General features: G+C 25.1%; 1 protein-coding gene across 7 annotated transcripts in view; it reads right to left on the minus strand.

Annotated features, from left to right (window-relative positions):
- Positions 1 to 21080, minus strand: part of LOC127281722 (protein bric-a-brac 1-like) — a 379471-nt gene that overhangs the window by 8777 nt on the left and 349614 nt on the right. For 2 of the 7 annotated variants that reach the window (XM_051305591.1, XM_051305593.1), the window contains exons 3-4: positions 12891 to 12948; positions 4405 to 4582 (exon numbers count right to left, since the gene is read on the minus strand). In XM_051305591.1, coding sequence (XP_051161548.1) covers positions 12894 to 12948 — 55 coding nt within the window. In that variant the 3' untranslated portion in view covers positions 4405 to 4582; positions 12891 to 12893. Of the gene's footprint in view, positions 1 to 502; positions 578 to 1023; positions 1264 to 3494; positions 3581 to 4404; positions 4583 to 6697; positions 9483 to 12890; positions 12949 to 21080 lie in introns of those variants that run through there. The other 5 variants (XM_051305592.1, XM_051305594.1, XM_051305588.1 and 2 more) reach the window with 4 other exon arrangements.

Raw genomic sequence — 21080 nt, forward strand, 5'->3', positions numbered from 1 at the left:
TTTTTCATAAAATAAGCTTTACAATTTTTTTAAGTTTTAGAATAAATGTTAAAAAGCGAGTTTTTTTCTTGAAATTCGAAGGCAACTGTTAGTAATTTAAATTTTTTAATTTCTCATAATTTTATTAGATAAAAATGCAAATGTTAAAAAAATAAAACATTAAATCGAACAGTTTTTACGATTTTAGTTTTATAAATTATATCTCTGCAGTTGTATATATATATATATATACTTAAAAGAATCGGTTAAATTGAAAGAAATGACAATATTAAAAGCATTGTACAAGCAGCGCTCTTTTATATTAGAAAGATTTGCAACTTTTGTATATATGAAAATTTAATTAAATCTAGTCAGACAGGAAAAAAAATAAAACATTATATCTATATAGAAAAATATTATATAAAACAAATTAAATAAGAATAATTCACAAAAAAGCAAGAAAAAATAATAATAGAAATAAAATATATAAAATTATTTATTTCCACTTGATCGAAATATATACCTTGAATGTCAAACATGTGATTGCCTTCAAATGATAGTTTCATTTTCTCCTTAGGACTTCGTCTTCTATAATTCTCTGTTGTGGAAATAAAGAAAATTTTAATCATTTCCACCAATACGTTTATTTAAATTAAAAAAAAAAATATCTTATTTAGTTGAAATTCCAATAACCCGAAAAAAATGAATTCTTAATTAATTTATGAAAAATAAAAAAAAAAGAGTTTCGTGAGTTTATGAAGGTGAAATAAAAATCGATATTATATACAGAAATGATAAAATCGCAGATTCTGAAATTGCTTTGTTTTCTCTCTGACGCGATAAAAATCGAACAAGAATCGCGCAGTTATAAAGTTTATATGTGTTTGCTTTGAAATTAAAAAAAAAAAAAGAAAAAAAAAGCAAAACATGGATTTAAGCATGATGTCGCTTTCGAGATATCAATATAAAATATAAAAGTACATAATACTCGGAACTCATATTTAATATGTGAAATAATGTAGAAATACGAAAATAAAAACTTACCTTGTGCGACTGCTGCAACTGCAGCTGCTGCAGCTGCGCCAGGACTAACAGCACCTTCCGGTCCATTGCAGGCAGCGTAATTTGCCAAACTTGGATACAACGACGCTGCCTCGTCTTTAATCATATGTGGCGAATGTCCATCGCGAAAAACAACAGTTCGAATCACTCCTCGAATATGTTCGTCGGGCCAAACTCCCAATAAAATCCTCTGCGGCCTTCCCCTTCCTTTTGGTCGAAGATCTGTGTAAAAAAAAAATCAGGATCAATATTGATTTTCATCTTTTGGTTTAATTAATGACCAATTCTGGGGATTTTTTTTTTCGCTAGCAATTAAATTATTGCAAATATATTAGAAAAATTAAAATTCTATTCCATTTAAATTTAATTCACTTTTTTTTTCTAAAAATAAGATAATTAGAATATTAATAAAGAATAGTTTAACAGGAAATTATATTTTAATTAAATTAAAACTCCTTTAATGATTAATAAAATTTTCCAACAGGAAGCAAGTTTAATTAAATTAAAATAAAAATTAAATATTAAAATAATTAGTTTCAATAGTAATCGAATATTAATTAATTTCCGTAGTTATTAATTATTAATATTTTCGATGAAAAAAAAAAATAATAATTGCCCAGAGGAAATTATTATGTACAAGATAATTTTTTTATCAGAATTTGAAATTTTTTTTTTTTCAATAATGTTTGAAATTAATTATTCAATTAAAATTAAATTAAAATTAAAAATTAAAATCGAAAATTAAAAATAAAAATTAAAAATAGAAACTAAAAATTTTAATGTAAAATTAAAAAGTTGATTGTCAAATTTTAGTTTTGTATATAGGAAAACGTGTGGGAATTAATAGAATATGAATGGAGAAGAGGGTGGTATGAAAAGTTAAAGATATTCGAGGTTGTTAACAATGGTTTAAAAGCGATTGCGATAACGTTCAAGTGTAACAATAAAATAACGAATTAAAGTGACCTACGTAAACACAATGGCTGTCAAATCGAGTAACCGCAAAGGAGAATGAGTCCTAATACTCCGGGAGTCGTATATGAGTCGAGGCTCGATGTAATAGCGTCTTTTACGAGCGCAACTAAATCTACCAGAAGGCTCTGACCTCCTCGCACTCCAAATGTCGTGCTACCCGAGCTTTTTTTTTTTCTTTTCTTTTCTTTTTTTGCACACTAGAAACGATATCGTCATTTTTTTCATTTGTTCCGTCAAATTAAGTTTAACGCCACAAAACATAAATTTCACAAATTGCCTGTTTCTTTAATTAAATACCATTATAATGATTTCAAGATAGAAAAGGTCAAGGAAAAATTGAAACAATTTTTTTTTTCGGAAATTACATTTTCCTCGTGGAGAAAGTAATTAATTCATAAAACCCAAGTAAATAAATTATTTTATTTTTGAGAATTATATATTTTTGAATTAAAAATTTTCTTTTTATAAAAAAAATTAGGTTTTTTTGAATTTAGTAGAGGTTGAAAGATAATTTTTTCTTTTTTATTTTATTTTTGAGAATTATATTTTTGAATTAAAAATTTTCTTTTTATAAAAAAATTAGGTTTTTTTGAATTTAGTAGAGGTTGAAAGATAATTTTTTCTTTTTTATTTTATTTTTGAGAATTATATTTTTGAATTAAAAATTTTCTTTTTATAAAAAAATTAGGTTTTTTTGAATTTAGTAGAGGTTGAAAGATAATTTTTTATTTTTTATTTTATTTTTGTGAATTATATTTTTGAATTAAAAATTTTCTTTTTATAAAAAAATTAGGTTTTTTGAATTTAGTATAGAGGTTGGAAGATAATTTTTTCTGTCTATAGTTTCAAGCAATGTTCTTCAATAAATAATATACTTTATAATCAATGGTAGTTTTAAATCGTTTGTTAAAAAAAAAAAAATGGTAATTACAGCCATATAATGATAGTTTCAAGAAATGGTAGTAATTTATATATATGTATTTGAAACAGTGAATCTCATGATGAATGTTTTTAAATTCTAACAACGCGCATAGTCGGCGCATTTTCGAGTTATTGTGAAAATAACAATTTTATAAGAATTCAGATAATTATATGAATCTTTGCAAAAGACAAGAGCAATCGTATATTATCTTTATGTTCCATGAATTCTTAAAATAAAATAAAAGAAAAGAAGTGAAAAAAGAAAAGAAAGAAAGAAAAAAAGAAAAAATAAAATAAAATAAAAAGACGTTTAAAGACACAAGAGCAATAAAAATTATTGCTTTCCCAGTTGTAATGTAGAGTTTAAAAGATTATATGTTTATTGTTGACTGTTATCGTCATTATTATAATGATTTATTATACCGCTAAGTTTCTAGTGCGAGTAAAAGGTCATTGCTCTAGGAAATATCAGGTGAGGAAAGGAAGTGTCTGTCAGTCCTGAACGTCCAAACATATAGTGAATAATATGGCAAAAATATAATATATTAACAACTTACCAGCCCCACCGTCGGCACTAGGCCCAAGCATATTGTGCACTCGATTTGCGTATAAAACAAAAGTGGGATATGGGATGTCATATTTTCTGAAAAAAAAACGAAAAATTAAATTAGTCTCGAAAAAATTCATTTTATTTTCGAAAAAAAATTTTAATCGGAATATTTTTATAAATTAAAAAATAATCGAAAATAATTTAATACAATTTTAAAAATACATTTTTTTTTATTTTAAGCGAAATATTTTGAAAGTGAAACTAAATCAAAAAGAATTCAATAATAAAAATATAAATTAATTTTTTTTAATCGAAATATTTTGAAGGTGAAATTAAAAAAAAAATGTTTGAAAAAAAATGCAATAAATTTTCAAAATGAAAATAAAGTTAAAAGCTTAGACAATATTTCATTTCAGAAGCTAAAGCAATTAAAAATAACGTGTGAGATTATTGCCATGGTCCCTAAATAAAAAAAAAAAAATTGTGTTTGCATTGTATACACGAAACTTATGATCTTAAATTTGTTTTATATGATTCATTTGTCTCGTGTGCATTAATATTTCAAGGAAAATTAAAAATCCGTGTAATAAAAAAAAAAAAACATTGTACCAGGTGACCATGTAATAAGTCACAGAATTTTTAATTGAAATTCTCTTGAATCCTTTGAGCTAGTTTTAATGAGAATATTTCTTTTTTTCTTTTTAAGTCTTCGGTAATTAATAAAAATGAATTTCTTTACATTTTTTTTTTAATTTATAATTTCTTCTTTGGTTTAAAATATTAAAATCTTTTTTTAACAAATAAATATTTGAATTTATTTTTTTGGAAAAAGTTGGTTTTTTTTTTGATAGGAGATGAATTTTTATAGACAGATGGATATTTATATTTAAAATGGAAAATTAAATTTGAAAACACACCTGGCAGCTTGACTAAGGGACAGTCCCTCTTTGAGAACACTGAAGATCGCCTCCGCCATAGTTTCTGGCCTCCAGGACTTGAGAGGTCCGCGTTCTCGGAAGCGAAGGTTGTGTACCAGACTCTGATTGGTGTTCCAACACTTTTGCCACATGGACTGCAGCTGGTACTGGTAGCTGTCTGTTGTAACGTCCCCCCATGAAAAAGAAAAGGGAATTCCATTAGTACTTGAAGATTCTCACAAAAAACACAATTACAATATAATCTCATTAAAATCAAAATACATACGTACGTTTATATAATTGTCAAGCAAAATTGGAATTAATTTTTTTTTAAATTAACCGCGACAAAACGTCTATATATTCTCTTCTTATTAAAAAAAATTTCTTTCTTCTTCCCTTTGCTAATTAATTATATGGAAAAAAAAACAAATTCGAGACAAATATAATAATTAAGGCCTATATTGGGTCTCTCGACAAAAGTACCCGCGAGGATCGTTTTTTTTGGCAATTATCGATATTTTTTTTTTAATATATAAATAGAAATATTATACAATACGTGATGGTATACCTTGGAGTGAAGGTCATCTATAGAGAACACTGGAAAAAAAGTCCAGAAATATTATTTTCTATTTTCGAAAATGAGAGAGAATATAATTACATTGAGATTTTTTTTTTTCGTCAAACAATTTCATCGCCAAATGTCGTTGGGGGGGGGGAAAAAAAAAAAGAAAAATTAATGAAATTATATAGCCATTTCTTCAAAGGGTTTCTTTAGTTATTAAACGTTAGATTCATCTCGAGAGAAAAAAATTAGTTAATTGACTATATACTTTGAACGGGGGAAAAAATGAGGTTTTTTGTTCGTTAATTAGAGCTACTAATTAATTAATAAGCCAGTTAAAAAAAATTTTCTGTTTTCGTATATATCTTCCTTTTATAATAATTTGAAAAATACCGACACTAAAAAATTTAAAACAAAATTTTTAATTAAAACAAATAAATTTTAAATGATAAATATATAATTAAAATAATATAAATTAATATAAAGCGAAAATAAATATTGAAAGTAAATTAAAAACGAGAAAAATATAAAAATACAATAAACTGGAAATATTTTTAATCAGAAAAATATTAAATTAGAAATGTATGTCGAGTTCAACAGAAGAAATTATAAAAATAAAATTCAAATTGATTTATTTTTAACTCTCTGAATAATTTAGGTTTCAAGTTTTTTTTTTTTTACACATTTTTTATTGGATAGGAAAACAATATTAGAAACAAAAATTTAGAAAAAAAACTAATTTATAACATATAATTAAACTAAATTGAAAATATTTACTCGCCATTTGAACTTTTATCGTTATGAAAAATGTACGACTTTTCGAAATATTAGTTTAAAAAAAAAAAATAGTAAAAAGGTGCCCTCTCTCGATGGGCATGAATAGTGAGCACCGAGCATGATGGCCTCGATCCGGAACGATTATTTAACAGTTAAGTTATTGAGTCTAATTAGGGCTCCTCCAATTTAATGATTAATACAATTAATTGAAAAACACGTGTAGAGAAGCGTTGCGTCGTTTGTGTTCGGTACGAGACCATCGTTGGCATTAGACGAGACTAATTAACTAATTGCTCTCTGGAAAATCATTATTTTATCTCATCTCACAAAGCGAGACTTGAAAACGTTCACTTTTGCCGAATCAAAAGTCGATTAGCTCTTATCTTTTGAGCGATAATTGCTCATTTAATTTCTATTTATTGTATACATTTATTGTATATTTATATATATATGTATCACTTTGTACATCTCTTGACAACAACAAAAAATTCATTTTTTTTTTTTATCAAGTGATTTTATCACACGCCTCTTTAGATATTAGTCATTTTTTCTTTTCTCTCACATTCTCTCTCTCTTTTGAAAATTTCTTCTCAATTTGTTCTCTTCTATGAAAAAAAAAAATGATTTATAAAAATTTTTAAAGTTTTTTTTAATTTTTATTCGTTAATTGAAACAATTTTATTTCTCTTAAAGTGTCGGTGGAAAAAATTTTATATATATATTTTTATTTTTATACCATAGATAAAATTTGAAGATTATAAATTTTTAACAATTTTTTTTTTGACGATAAACATTTTTTTGATAAGTTTTTTTTGTAGGAAAATCAATTTTTCATTATCAAAGCACCAGTTTAATAATATTTTTCGCTTAATAATAATAATAATAATAATAGTAATTTCATTTTTTCAAAAACAAAATGACAAAACATGTTACAATATATAAACAATATATATATAAATATATAAGAAGAGTTTCTTTTTTATTTTAAAGATTATAATAATTTCTCAGTATTTTTTAAGCAATACTGTTTTGTGACTTGGCAAATTAACAGCCGCGGGGAATGCATATTATGCTAAGAATGTAAATTTTACAAAGCTTGAATTTTTTTTTCTAACGTTATAAATAAAAAGAGGTCAAGCGAAATCGATATATGTTCAGTGAGTTTTATAAATAGTCATTACAAATGAAAAATGGAAAACGAGATAGTGAATGAGGATAAAAAAAAGTTTGAAAAAAAAAGTTAGTTTCGGCTAAATTTAGTAGCTCAAGTCAGATATAATTATACATTTCTCTTGAGGTATTGAATCTTTAAATACAAAACAATGTTTGATAATTACGACTGCACGGAGAATAATAATTAATAATTAATAATTAATAATTAATAATTAATAATTAATAATTAATAATTAATAATTAATAATTAATAATTAATAATTAATAATTAATAATTAATAATTAATAATTAATAATTAATAATTAATAATTAATAATTAATAATTAATAATAATTTCTATAATTTGTTAATAACTGCTAATAATTTACTAATTACTATAATAATTAGGCGATAAAATTTCATTTGTTTTCTATTAATTTTTAATTAATTATATTTCTATTAAATATTTGATATTTAATTAATAAAGAATTTAATTTACTAATTTAATTAATTTTATTTATAATTACAAAAGATATGTATATTTATTATTTCAATGATTTAATTTTTAAAAAAATTTTTGTATTTTTTTTTAAAGATGCTTTTTTTAAAAATATTCAACACTTGAGTATAGAATCAGTTTTGAGCAATACGTTATGAGATAAATACCTCGATTTGAGTACAGTCGTTAAAATATTTAGATTGTGATATTTTGCAGGCGCCAGTAACAATCTTAATGGGTCTGATTACGTCAATTCAAGGAAAATGAACTCGCGAAAAAAAAGTTTTTGATTAATGGTTAAATAAATAATTATTTATAAAATAAATATATATTATATATATCATTTTTGTTTCGCACGTCACTGTTGGAGCGATACTTTTAGGCACATATCGAGCGAATTTCTGTTTCGCGATTAAAAATTAATTTCTGAAAGACAAAATTTTAATTCCCTGAAAATTGAATTTTTTTGAACTTTGAAAATTTTTCCCCCATATTTTAATTATTTCTTAATTTTTGAGCGTTTTATTATGCATATATAATCACTTTTTTTTTTAATTATTACAGTATTTTTATAATATTTTTCCTAAATAATTATTGGATTATGATTCTCCGTGCAGTCTGATCAGAGACGATTTTATTTATTTATTTAAATAAAATTTTTAATTGTGAAATAATTAATCAAATAGAATAATTGAAAATAAATTTAATTATTTTAGTTTTTAAAATAATTTTTCTTTTTTTTTTTTTAGTAAATTAATGAAGAAACTTTTTTTTTTTAATTCCAAGAATTATAAACATGTAATTTGAATAATTATTTGAAAGACGTAATTTAAAATAAAATATATATATTTTTTTAAATTTCGTCCCTGACCGAATGGAATGATATTGCTCTACTTACAATTAATATCAAATTAGTGACGAATAGCGCGCGCAACGATATATACAATTGTTGGCTTCGTCAAACCGAATTAAAGTTATAAGATGGAATGAAGTGGAATGGAATATAAATCTTATTCGATGGAAGACGATTTTTTTTTTTTTTATATAAAAAGGCACTAATTATTAATCTAAATGCGTTTACCTAGGTTCTTCGTTCTCTAAATGAAGAAAAAACATTATTAGGCAAATTTTCAAATTTTCTAAAATGATTTTTTTTTATTGAATTTTAAATTAGTCAAAAGAAAATAATTTTTTTTTTACTTTTTATTAATTCAACATAACTTTTTTTTTTATATGAAAAAACAAACAATTTTTTTTAAAAATGTATTTAGCAAATTTATCTATATCGCGATTTTTAATTAGAGTAATTAATATAGAAACTGTCAATTTAAATTAATCGAAATAATTAAATCGAACAATTACTTAATTTAAATTTAATTATTTAATCTCTGTTGTACTATTTAATTGTTTGTCCTAATTAGTCGATTCTTTTATTAATTATATTTTATAATTGGAAGAATTAATTTCCATAATTAATTAGTATAAATAAAATATATCCGCTATATTTATTTATTTTTGCAATTAGTTTAAGGAATAATAAATATATATTTTAAATAGTAAATTTTTATATATATGTAAAAATATTTAAATTAATTTCAAAGAATTTGTTAGGGCTTGAAAAAAAAAATGTTTTTTCTTCATTATTTTTGAATTTCATTCGTGTTCATTGTCGTCATTGAAATAAAGTGAAACTATAGAATGTTTTTTGCAAAATGCCCACCACCATCGAAAACCAGAGAGACCAGTGAACATAAAATTTGGATCTCTTTCGCGTCTTATTTTCTCAACAAAATTGAGTATTGTATTTAGAGATTTTTTCGTTCGTCGATTATAAGGATGAATACTTGTGTCGCAACAAAATTCAAGAACAGCTGATTCATCACTTGAATTGAGACCAGCCTCCTCGAGGACCATCATTCTTTTTGATTTGCCAAGAATGTTGTCGTAGAGTGTGCCCTTTGGAATTCCATATTTAGTTGATGCTTGAGTAAAGCGCATTTTTTGTGTGACCACAGCTTCAATTGCCTCCTGGAGATCGTGTCTGGTCCAGGTTGGTGCCTTCAGCTTCAGCAGGTTCGAATAGTCAGCTAAAAATTAGCAGATACCTATCTCGAATTCTTCATTTTTTTTTCATTAACCCCATTTATTTACATCTCTTTTTTTTTAATTACATCCCGAGACCCATTTTAGAATCTAGATATAAATATAATTACTTTCATTATATATATAACTTTATTTTGTAGAAAATTTTATTTATAAAAGTTCCTAATTTCTTTCTCTAAAGAGACGAAATCATGGAAAAAAAATTGAATTAATTTTTTTTTCAGTATTAGGGAAAGATTTTTCAAATGCATTAATACAGAATATTTTTGTAAAAAAAAATATTTAATTTTATCAATAAGAGTTGAATTTAAAGAATTATAATTAACATTAATCTAAATTAAATTCAAATTAAACTAAATTTAAACTTTAATTTAGGCTTAATTGCATTTACTTTAATTTAACTTTAATTAAATTACAATATAATTAATGATGAGTTTCATTAAAATTTAATTTAATGTGAAATTCAATTGAATTTATTTTACTTACGTGAATTTCACATATATATAAGAATTTATTTGTTTTTATAGTAGTGTATTTTTTTTGTGTCGTACAAAAACAAACTTTTTCTACTTAGAACTTATTTTGTCTGACAAGTGCAACTTTTTCTACTTAAATTTTTTTTTTTAATTTCAATTTTTTCTATTTTGTAACTAATATTTAAAACAGATATTTTTTTTATTATTATTATTACATAATAAAATATAGAATAAAATAAATATTTTTTTAATAAAATTTTTTCTGTATTAATGCGTAATCTGAGAAATTTGCTCTCAATTTGAAGATCCGGAAAGTGTCAGTAAAATTCTCGGTTTGCGTGTATATATGTATATATAGCGCGAGAGTTCCACCCGACGTCGCGCACGTACAGAGTAATTAACGCCGCTTATATACGTCGCAATTTATGCTTTGACGCGCGTTACAAACGCTTTTAAAGCCTGCTTTCCAACGGTCAAGTATCAGCTTACGACCCATGTATTATCCACGATTAGCTGACACGAGAGAAGGGGTTTTTCTTCGATACTTAATGCTTGCTCTCTCTCTTTCTCTTTCCTATATATGTACTTTTCCATGTTATATGACTTTTATAATTCTTTGATTTTGATATAATACGAAAAATTATAAGCTCACTTTTTTTCCCCCGCAAAAAACCACACACAACATGAAAGCAAACAATTTCAATTAACAATATAATTTCATTTCTATTAAATCAAGTCAGAAAAATATGTTTTTTTATATGCAAAAATTATTGAATTTTTTTGTTATTGAATTTTTTTATAAAATAAATTAAAAAACAATGTTATAGAATAAATTTTATAAATAAATTTAAAAATGATAAATTAATATAATTGTCAAATAATTATATAAATTATATGTTTTGATATTTAATTTGAATCAATTAAATGTTATTTGCTTCAAATAAAAAAATTACTGATTAAAATAGTTTATTTTACTCAAATATGTAAAAATAATTTAGTTCAATTAAATATTTATTTGACAATAAGTAACCGATTCAAATATTTTTTTATATGAATTTGATCCTTATTTTCAATAAGGAATTATTTTCTTCAAACGTATATATATAATTGTCTAAAAGATTTTTAATTAACTCATATAAGAAAGAAGTCATTTTTCTGAGCCTAAAAACAGACTTTATTGATACTTCTCCCTTTGGAAAAATAATCTCTCTCTCTCTGAAACCATAGAATCAAACGAAACCAAAGAAAGAGAAGGAAAAAAAAAGAAAGTAATTAAATTCTCTCCGAATAAAGAACTCGGAACGTGAGGAGTAATATTTTTTTTCTCTTCTTTTTTTTTAACAAATAAATTAGAAGCATTGCAAATATTATAAAAATCAATAGAAAAATTCTAAAAAAAAAAAAAAATAATATATGAATGAAATTTATTTCCTTTAATTTCATTGATCTTATTATATAATTAAATATTTAATTTTCATTTATTTTCATTGTGCTTAGAGGTTAAATTACATTCAAATTTATTATTCTGACTTGATATTTCAGTTCTAATTTAATTCACAATTTAAATTTAATTTCGAATTATTTTCTAAACTTAACTTTTAGTTGGTGCTTTAATTAAATTTAAAGTCAATTTAATCTAACCTTAGTTAAATTAAATTTAGCCTCTTAGATTTAATTAAATATAGTTCAATTTAGATTTTTTATTAAATTTAAACATTATAATTTCATTCAAATTAGTGAATTTTTTATTTTTCTTAATTTAAAAAATATTCTATATAAAAAACAATTAAATTTTATAAATAATAATGATAATAACAATAATAGTAACAACAATAATATTAATAATAGTAATAATAATAATAATAATGACAATAGTGATAATAAAAATGATAATAATTGAATTTGAGAGTAATTTTGAAGAAACATGTAAATGTAATATTTAATATAAAAACAGTCAAAAAAAAAATATAATTATAATTTCATATATAGGAAGAATCGAAAACTCCTGGTAACATTCTATAAAGGTCGCTATGCCTTTTCTTGTCCTCTTTCTTTCGTTTCCTCTTTGAATGGCGTGTTCAAAGCACAAATCGCGAGCGCATTGTTATCGGTGGCTATTAACTCTCCGCATAGTTTTCTTCGTTAATGTTAAACGCATTCCTGACTTTTATCGTGGCACCAAAGAATAATAAAGTTGTTGCCCGTTGCAAATATATATATATACCTATATATAGCGGATTCGACGTCTCCATATATATATATTTTTTTCCTATATCGCGATCATTCACTTTTGTAGGCCGAAAAAAAAAATTATTATCCAAATTGCATTCAATATTTTCAAAAAATTGTATAAAATTATTTTTTTAAATAACGGTGTAAAAATTTATTCTCAAAAATAAATTAAAAATCAATCTGAAAAAAAATTGAAATACATTTTATTCAATTTAAATAAAAATTATTTGATTCAAATAAATATTTATTTGAAGTCGATAATAGTCAATAATAGTCGATTATTTGAATCAACAATTTTTTTTTCATTTTCTACTAAATGAGAAGTAATAATTTTTTGAAGTATAAAGTTAATTAAATTGAATGCAATTTAGGTTAAAAAAAAAATGTTATAAATTTACATAAAAATTTCGCAATTAAATATTAATGTTATTAAAATTAAATATATACCGAAATATCGTTGGTATAAAAATATACGTTTTGTGCGAAAAGAAAGATAATAATATAATATGAAACTACAAATATAAATGTGTGTATATATATGAAATAATAAAAATGGTAATAATGCTCCGTAAATGCTGATGTCAAATTTCTCGGTTTTAATTTCCGCTTGTTTTACGAGCTCGGAAATCGAATCAAGCCACTGGAAATTCGAGAATGGACGTTGTAAAAATATTTAAAACTCACCTGCTATACTGGAGGTGGAGGCACCGAGCCAAGCGTGGGACGATTCCAACAACTTGGCCTGAAAAGAAAAAAAAAGATTTTATTAATTTTTTGAAATTTTTGATAATTTACACATTTTTTGTTAGCATTTTTTTTTCATTCACATTGTGCCAGATTTAAATTTTTAGTTATTTTTTATACAGTTTGTTTCTAGTTCTTCCATCAAGAGATTTTATCTATAATCTTTTTTTTCGAGAATTTTCCGATTTTGATATTCCTCATTTCGAAGCTCTATTTTAGTTATACAAAAGTTTTTTGCGAAAAAAAATTTAATTGAAATTTGTTTATAAATAGAGAATTTTTTTTTTGAAAAAAATTACTCGTAGAGTAATTTAAACTTCTATCGTTTTTTAGAAAAAAAAAAAGTTGTGCAATCGTTTTTTTTTTGTATAATCTACAGAAAGTCGTAAAAAGAGTTTTTCTTTTTTTTTTTGGACCAACTGGAATATTAAAGATTGCGAGGCACTTTATTTGATAAAGGAGATTTGCTACTTTTTTCCATAGCAGACGAAACTATTTTTGTTATCCCGCAAAGTTTCCGCACACAACACATATTCAGACGAAACTTTCTATATATATACTATATAGTGAATGTGATATACAAATATGTACTGTGAAATTACTTCGCAATAACATAGCAATTCAGAAGTTGAACTCACGTGAGGAAAAATAAAGTTTTCAAACTAGTCTGATTCTAAAGAGTGATATTTGCAGTTTTAAGTTTGAAGGTTTTTGAATCGATTCAACAAAGATCTAAAAATAATGTTATCATTTGTTATTTTTTTTTTTCGGAAAAATATATATATGATAATCAAAACATTTTGAAAATGAGCTCTGAAAAGCAGTGAATATTATTTTTAGATACAATTATGCCTGTAAATCTTTTTTTTTTTTGCGGAGAAACAATATTTTCTAATGGAATTGAATTTTTATTTTATTGTTATTGATTTTTTATTATTTTTATTATTTTTATTATTTTTATTATTTTTATTATTTCTATTATTTTTATTATTTATTATTATTTATTATTTATTATTATTTTAATTTTTGTTTTTGCAGATTCAATCCTATGATGCCACGTACGTTATTAAGGTAAATATTTTAATTTTACTGGAAAAATTGTATAACAAAAAAATTTAGTTGTATTTTTTGACGTGACAAAATTATTGAATGACACCACTTTAATTTTTTTTTAATCAGTAATTTTTAAATTTTAAATCAGTAATTGGTTTAAGAAAATTAATAAATGCAAACATTCTTTGAGATATTGGAAAAAAAAATCAATTTTCGCAAGGGAAAAATAAGAGCGTCGACAATTGAGTTATTATAAAAGAAATTTTCACCCCCCTCCTTTATATATACGCCATTATTATTTTGCCCAGTGCGAAAACAAATATTGACAATTGTGAACAAATAAAAAGTGCATTCTCGCAAGTTTGCTAGGTACATCGGGGCATTATTGCGCTACCTCGGCAAACACCTCTCCTCTTTTCGCCGAAAGGCACAGAGAAAGAGAAATAGAGCGCGTGGATAGCTATGTGAAAAGAGAAAAGTAAATTTCATACAGAGTTGGATCAGAGTTGAACGAAAAAAAAAAAAATAAAAAAAAAAAAAAATAAGAAGTCAAGATAGTCGGCGAGGCGAGTTGAAGAAAGCGAAAATGAACGAGGTACGATTTTAGCGACGCGGTAACGAGAGAGCTTCGCGGATGAAACCCTTAAAAATTAATTTGAAAAGTCGTTGTACGAGGAGAAGGATCGGTAAAGAGGAGAGGATAGGAAGAGAGAAAAGAGGGGAAGTTTAAACGGGGGGGGGGCCCAATGGAGAATATGCGAAGTTCCTGAAACACGGGATTGTATGAGAAAAAAAATTTGCGCTGGGAAAAAAACTTTTCAAATGAACCAACTTTGAGTGTGTCTTTCGTTTTGAACGCTAGGCCCTTCTCCAAAAAAAAAAAAAAAATGAAAGAAAAAATTCGTATATTAGTAAAGTTGTCGTTGAGCTTTTGGATTTTTCCATATTATCAAAGTAGATGCACACACTTAAGACTCAAGGGATTTGAATTTCGAGTTTTTTATCCGATTTTTCCATTTTTTCGAAATTATTTAATTTTAAGATGTGTAAATTTGAATTAAGGAGAGTTCACTTAGAAATTTTTTTACTAATTTTTTTTTTTGGTAAAAAATTATTTTTTTAAAAAACAAATTTTTGGGAAAAATTACAACAAAATTTAGTAATATTGTTTGAGTGAAAAATTTTCACTTTAATAAAAAAAATATTACTAAATCAAATAGTAGGAAAAAAAAATACCTGAAACAGCGAAAGGTTTCACTAGATTAGAAAAATTTATAACTGAAACGAGTTAAACTTTTGCTACTATAGTGAAACGTTTCGCTATTCTAGGTAATTTTTTTTTTATATTTTACTAAAAATTGTATTTTCTAGGTAATGTAAATTTTTTTTTTTTGCGTCGAAAAAGGGATTTTCAAAGAAAATGTAATAAACGCGTTTATGAAAGTAAAATAAGGGTGCATAACTGCGCGAAAAAGTATATACAATTTTTTTTTTGTCGTGTAATTTGACCCGTACCTCTTGGGTGAGGCTCAAGGGGCGTTTGCATAACCGCCTTTTTTTTATATATGTGATGATAAATATTTCAGACAGTAAAAATGCTTTCAAGTTGGATTCGGACCTTTTATAAACATATATATATATCTGTATTACCAACTTAAGGATAAGTTTTCACTTTGTCAGGAAGTCTGAATAGTTACGATATACTTGAAACTTACTTCACGGGAATGTGTATACATACATATATATTTGCGATTAAAAGTTCAATTAGGTTCAAAAAGTTTATTTCAACTTTTCTAATAAAAAAATGTCATAAATACATAATTAGTTTTTGTTAATTTTCTCCTAATTGACAATATTTATTTACATAACAATTTTGTTGAGGAAAAATCGTTTTATTTTCATAATTCTTTTTTTAATAAAGGAAAATAATTCTTTTTTTAATAAGGGAAAATAATTCTTTTTTTTAATAAGAAAAAAGGTTTTTTTTTTGGTCTTGTCTACTATTTTTATGTGACATGAAATCATTTTTTTCTGAGGGATCGAATGCAATGTCCATCAAAAAAAAAAAAAAAAAAAAAAAAATGTATGTCCATTGAAAGTACATTGTGGGGTAAAAAAAAAAAGTTGGAGTGGTAATTTTTTTTTTCATGGAAGAGACGCACGACTAGGAAGATCGAGGGGGTGGAATTAGTTGGTCCCTCGCAATTTTCTCGTCATATATATATAAACGTCAACTGAAACCGCGTGTGTAACAATAAGGGATATTCTCGACGTTGCGTTATAGAACGTTCGGAGGACACGAAACAATGAATAATACACACATCGCACTACTTTCATGATATGCACTTTTATGGTCCATGTTTTGCCGTGCCTTGCTAGATAATTATTTTGCAATTTTTTATAGAAGCGTATTATTTTTTTCATAAATTGTTTTCTTCACAAAAATCTACGAAATTTTTTGTCACAGTTTTCCTAAAAGTATCAAATTGAGACCAAAAATTGCATCAAATCTTTGCAACGTTTTGATGCACATAAGTTATATCAAAAAGAGATCGTTTTGTGTATCATTTTTAGAAATGATACACGAAACGGTCTCATTTTTTGATGCAAAAAATTTAATCAATTTATATCAATCATGGCCGAATTGAATCCACTCAAAATTAAACGAATTTTTTTCAGATATTTTGGTAATAGTACATTTGCGGAGACCATTTCACTATTTAATTTGAAAATGAAAATAACAGAAAATCAAAGACAATGTGCAATTCGATAATTAAAAAGTGACAGCTTATAAACATAACCTAAAATGCATGAGAAAAAAATTGTCGATAAAATCAATATAGCCGAGCTTTTTAGAGGGTAGATGGCAGCACTCATCTATTTTCTTTCTTTAAATTTTTTCTGAATCGTTTTTATAAAAAGCAAAACTGCCATCTACCTTCTAAAAAGCTCGGCTATATTGATTTTATCGACAATTTTTTTCTCATGCATTTTAGGTTATGTTTATAAGCTGTCACTTTTTAATTATCGAATTGCACATTGTCTTTGATTTTCTGTTATTTTCATTTTCAAATTAAATAGTGAAATGGTCTCCGCAATTGTACTATTACCAAAATATCTGAAAAAACTTCGTTTAATTTTGAGTCGATTCAATTCGGCCATGATTGATATAAATTGATTAAATTTTTTGCATCAAAAAATGAGACCGTTTTGTGTATCATTTCTAAAAATGATACACAAAACGATCTCTTTTTGATATAACTTATGTGCATCAAAACGTTGCAATAGAAAAAGATACAACCAAGTTTACTGTGCGTTCATTTAGTTTTTTTTTTCTTCATTCATTTTCGTTTATGAATTTTCATAATATTTTTTGGATTTCATTGACTTTTTTTGGATTTTTGCATATTGGTATAAATTTGAATTATAATTATACAATCATTAAAATTTATTTAAATGACACATATTTCGTTATATTATTTTTAATGTTCTATCATTAAAAAATATTTTAAGATCCTGAATTGTATTATTCTCTCTCTTTCTCTCTTTTTTACTAATATGTTATTAGTGTTTAAATGTAAATTATCGTTTTTTTTTCTACTTTTATCTTCGCTATTATTTTTTATTTCTTCCGTTCCACTTTCTTTTGGCTCTCTTATCATTTTTCAAATTTTACGTTCTTCTTTATTTTTCGTAGACTCGAGATTACATTTCCTTTAATAAGTTTCTATCGTTATCTGCTCTCGTACAGTGTTTTTTTTTTTTTTTTTTTATTTCCATTGGATATTTCTTTTCCAGGTTTATAACTTTATTAATCTAGATTGCAATTTCTTTATTATTGATTTATTTTATATTATATTAGTTATTTTTATATGATTTATATTTTTCATCAAAATATATATTTTTTATTGAATTTTTTTTTTTAATATTTTTTTTTGTGTTTGTGAAAAATGTTCGGGGGGGATTTTGATTATTTGATTAAATGTTATTTACTTGTTTATATATTTAAGAAAGAGAAGCGGAAAAGTTTCGAAAAGCGAGATGATTTAGTTTTGGAAAAATATTTATTTGGAGCAACGCGAAAGGAGAGAGAGAGAGAGAGAGAGAGAGAGAGAGAGAGAGAGAGAGAGAAGGGAATTTTGTCTTGGGGTAAAAGTTTTATATTTGAGCGAAGAACTTTGGATGACTTGTTTCAAGCATGGATCTCTTGGAAAAATAGTTAAAGTTTTCGCGGTGAGACACAACGCCCGTGGACATACTTTTTGTTTTCGACTGTGCGGAAAACTTAAAGAGTCTCGTCGAGCCGACGATTACATTATTTATGAGTTTTCTTCACGCACGATTCCTCGATTTACAACTTATAAACATTCTATAAGAATAGTAGTTGTTTTTTAAGTATCCAAAAAAAAATTTATTTACTCTCTAAATCTGTATTAGTAAAAAAGTTTACTAATTTGAATTAGTAACTCATTTTTTGCTTCTCAATTAGTAAAATTTTACTAATTATTTACTTTTACTAACAATTAGTAAAATTTTACTAATTATTTACTTTTACTAACAATTAGTAAAATTTAACTAATTCTAAAGCAAAAAGTGAGTCACTAATTTAAATTAGTAAACATTTTTACTAATTCAGATTTAGAGAGTAAATTAAATAATTTTTGTTTGTATGAAATAATTTTTTTTTAAATTAAATAATTTCTATGTAAATTAAATTGTACCAATAATTTCAGTATAGTTGAAATACGATTTAATCGATTCAAATAATAACTAATTGTTATGATACAAATAATTATTTATTTGATTATTTGAAATAAAAATTTTTTCCATACATTAAATTGCAAAAATTATTATTAAATTGAAATAATTGGAAAAAATTTGCAAATTTAGTTTTGAAAAACGTTGGTTAAGGAAAATTTAAAAAAAAAAAATGTTGTACAGCAAATATTAATCTATAAGAAAGATATAATTAATACAAGAGTTTCTTAATTGATATAGCAACACTGCGAAATACGTGTATGTAACTCGGAATTTGTCAAGAGAGAATCTGTCGAGGCGCATTCTCATGGAAAGCGGCCCTTTAGCTTTGGATTTACGAAGTCGTCTGCAGGCTAATTCCAGCAAATATTTGCCGGCAAGGATAGGCCAAAGTATAGGCACGGGGATTTCAGTCAACAGCGACGAGAGAGCAAGAGAGCGAGAGAGAGAGAGAGACCAGGCAGGGAGTTTCACGCGCTACGATGCGCTGGCAAATTTCTAATCAGATTACCACGGATTAGCAAAGTTCGTTTGTTCTAATGAAATTCGTCTAAATTAGCGTCTGCGCGAGAAAGTGAGAGTGTAGAATTGGCTTGAGAGAGAGAGAGAGAAGAAATTACATAATTTTAAAGAGCGGATGAGAGAGAGGGGAAAAAAGAGGAAGGGGATACAACTCGAAAACGGAAAAAGCTTTTAGGCGTGTCCGACTAAATTAACCCATCCATGTGTGATGTGATTCGAAAAAATTTCTACCGAGCCAATCATATATTCCCCCCCCCCCCTCCCTTTTCCGTGTGTGTTTTCACTCATATCTTAAAATTAAATTTTCAATGATAAAAAAAAGGTGATTTTTTTTCTAGATTCATCAACGTTTATTAAAGATCCTTTTTTATAAAAAAAAAAAATTTAAAGAAAAAAAATCGGCTTAAATATTCCAAGTAAAAGAATATTTTTGTTATTTGAAAAATAAATTAAAATCACGAGTATGATGGTTTGTCGCGCGATGCTCACACGAATGGGATTGACAATAGTTAAAAATTCTAGTTTTTTTTTTTTTATTGCAATGAAAGAGATTTGCTCGTGGAAAAGATTATCGGGAGTTTTTTTTATCCGATGATAAAAATTGGCAAAAAGAAAACCAGGCAAAAGAAAACTACTATTAAATCCTCCTCTCGCGGAGAGGCTGTGTGTGGATCGAAGCGTGACGTCACTTGGCGAGAGAGTGAGAGAGAGAGAGAGTAAACAGAGATGCTGCGGTGCTTGGACTTTAACCACACACACGTGTTAATTGTCATACAAACGCGCCCCAAGTTGACTGCAAAAACACGTTTGAGTTTTCAGAGCGCACAGATCGTGACATTAATTATTCCTTGGCGAGTTACTGCCCATTTTGGCGTTTCCTTTTTTTTTGTCTCTTCTTCTCCCCTTCCTCTTCTCAATTTTAACCGTATTTAGGAAACTGTTTCGTAAACAGAATAAAGATGATTTTCTTAAATGTTTTTTTTACTCTTGAGAAAAATTTATGTTTCTTAAATTTAAATAAAATAATTAAATTGAATTAAATAATAAAATAATTTTTTATAATAATTTAAATATTTAATAATATTTATTATTATTCAGTAATATTTTATATTTATATTAAAATATATTAATATAATATAATATATTAAAAATAATAATTATTATTATTTAATATTTATTTATACAAAAGTTATTACCGTGTTTCTCTCAGGGCATAAAAATTATCTCCCTTTTTGCGCAGATTTTGTACAAATTTAAACTCTTTTCAACCTATTTTAAATATTAAAAAATATCAAAGACATTTATAGGTAAATGTCATTATGAGACCTTATTTATTTAAATGAAGAAATATCAAAGCTAATTTAATATTTCATATAATTTTTTTTTTTAGAGAATATTTATATTTTATTCTATAAAAAAATATATTTTGATTCAAATAATCAGTTAATTGTCAAATAAATGTATGAACTAAATAATTTTTATTTGATAAAAATAAATAATTTCTTTGATAACAGTCAAGTAATCGAATATTTGAATCAAATAAAAATTTTTTTCACTGTTTTCTCGAATTTTTTTATATTTCTCTAAAAAAATATATATAGTAAAACAATATTATACCGATATTATAAATTTTTACTATATATTTTTTGTTATTTAGAAAAATATATATATAATCTAATACCTTTGCATGCAATGAGATTGTTAAATTATTATCAGATTTTAATATAAATTACAGTACTGTTAATCAGTTCCTTATACAATTTGAGTATGCAGCAGTAGATTTGAAGATTAACTTCT

Source organism: Leptopilina boulardi, unplaced genomic scaffold, assembly GCF_019393585.1.
Source record: "Leptopilina boulardi isolate dan_hultmark-lab unplaced genomic scaffold, ZJU_Lbou_2.1 LbouV2_278, whole genome shotgun sequence".
NCBI classification, from domain to species: Eukaryota; Metazoa; Arthropoda; class Insecta; order Hymenoptera; family Figitidae; genus Leptopilina; species Leptopilina boulardi.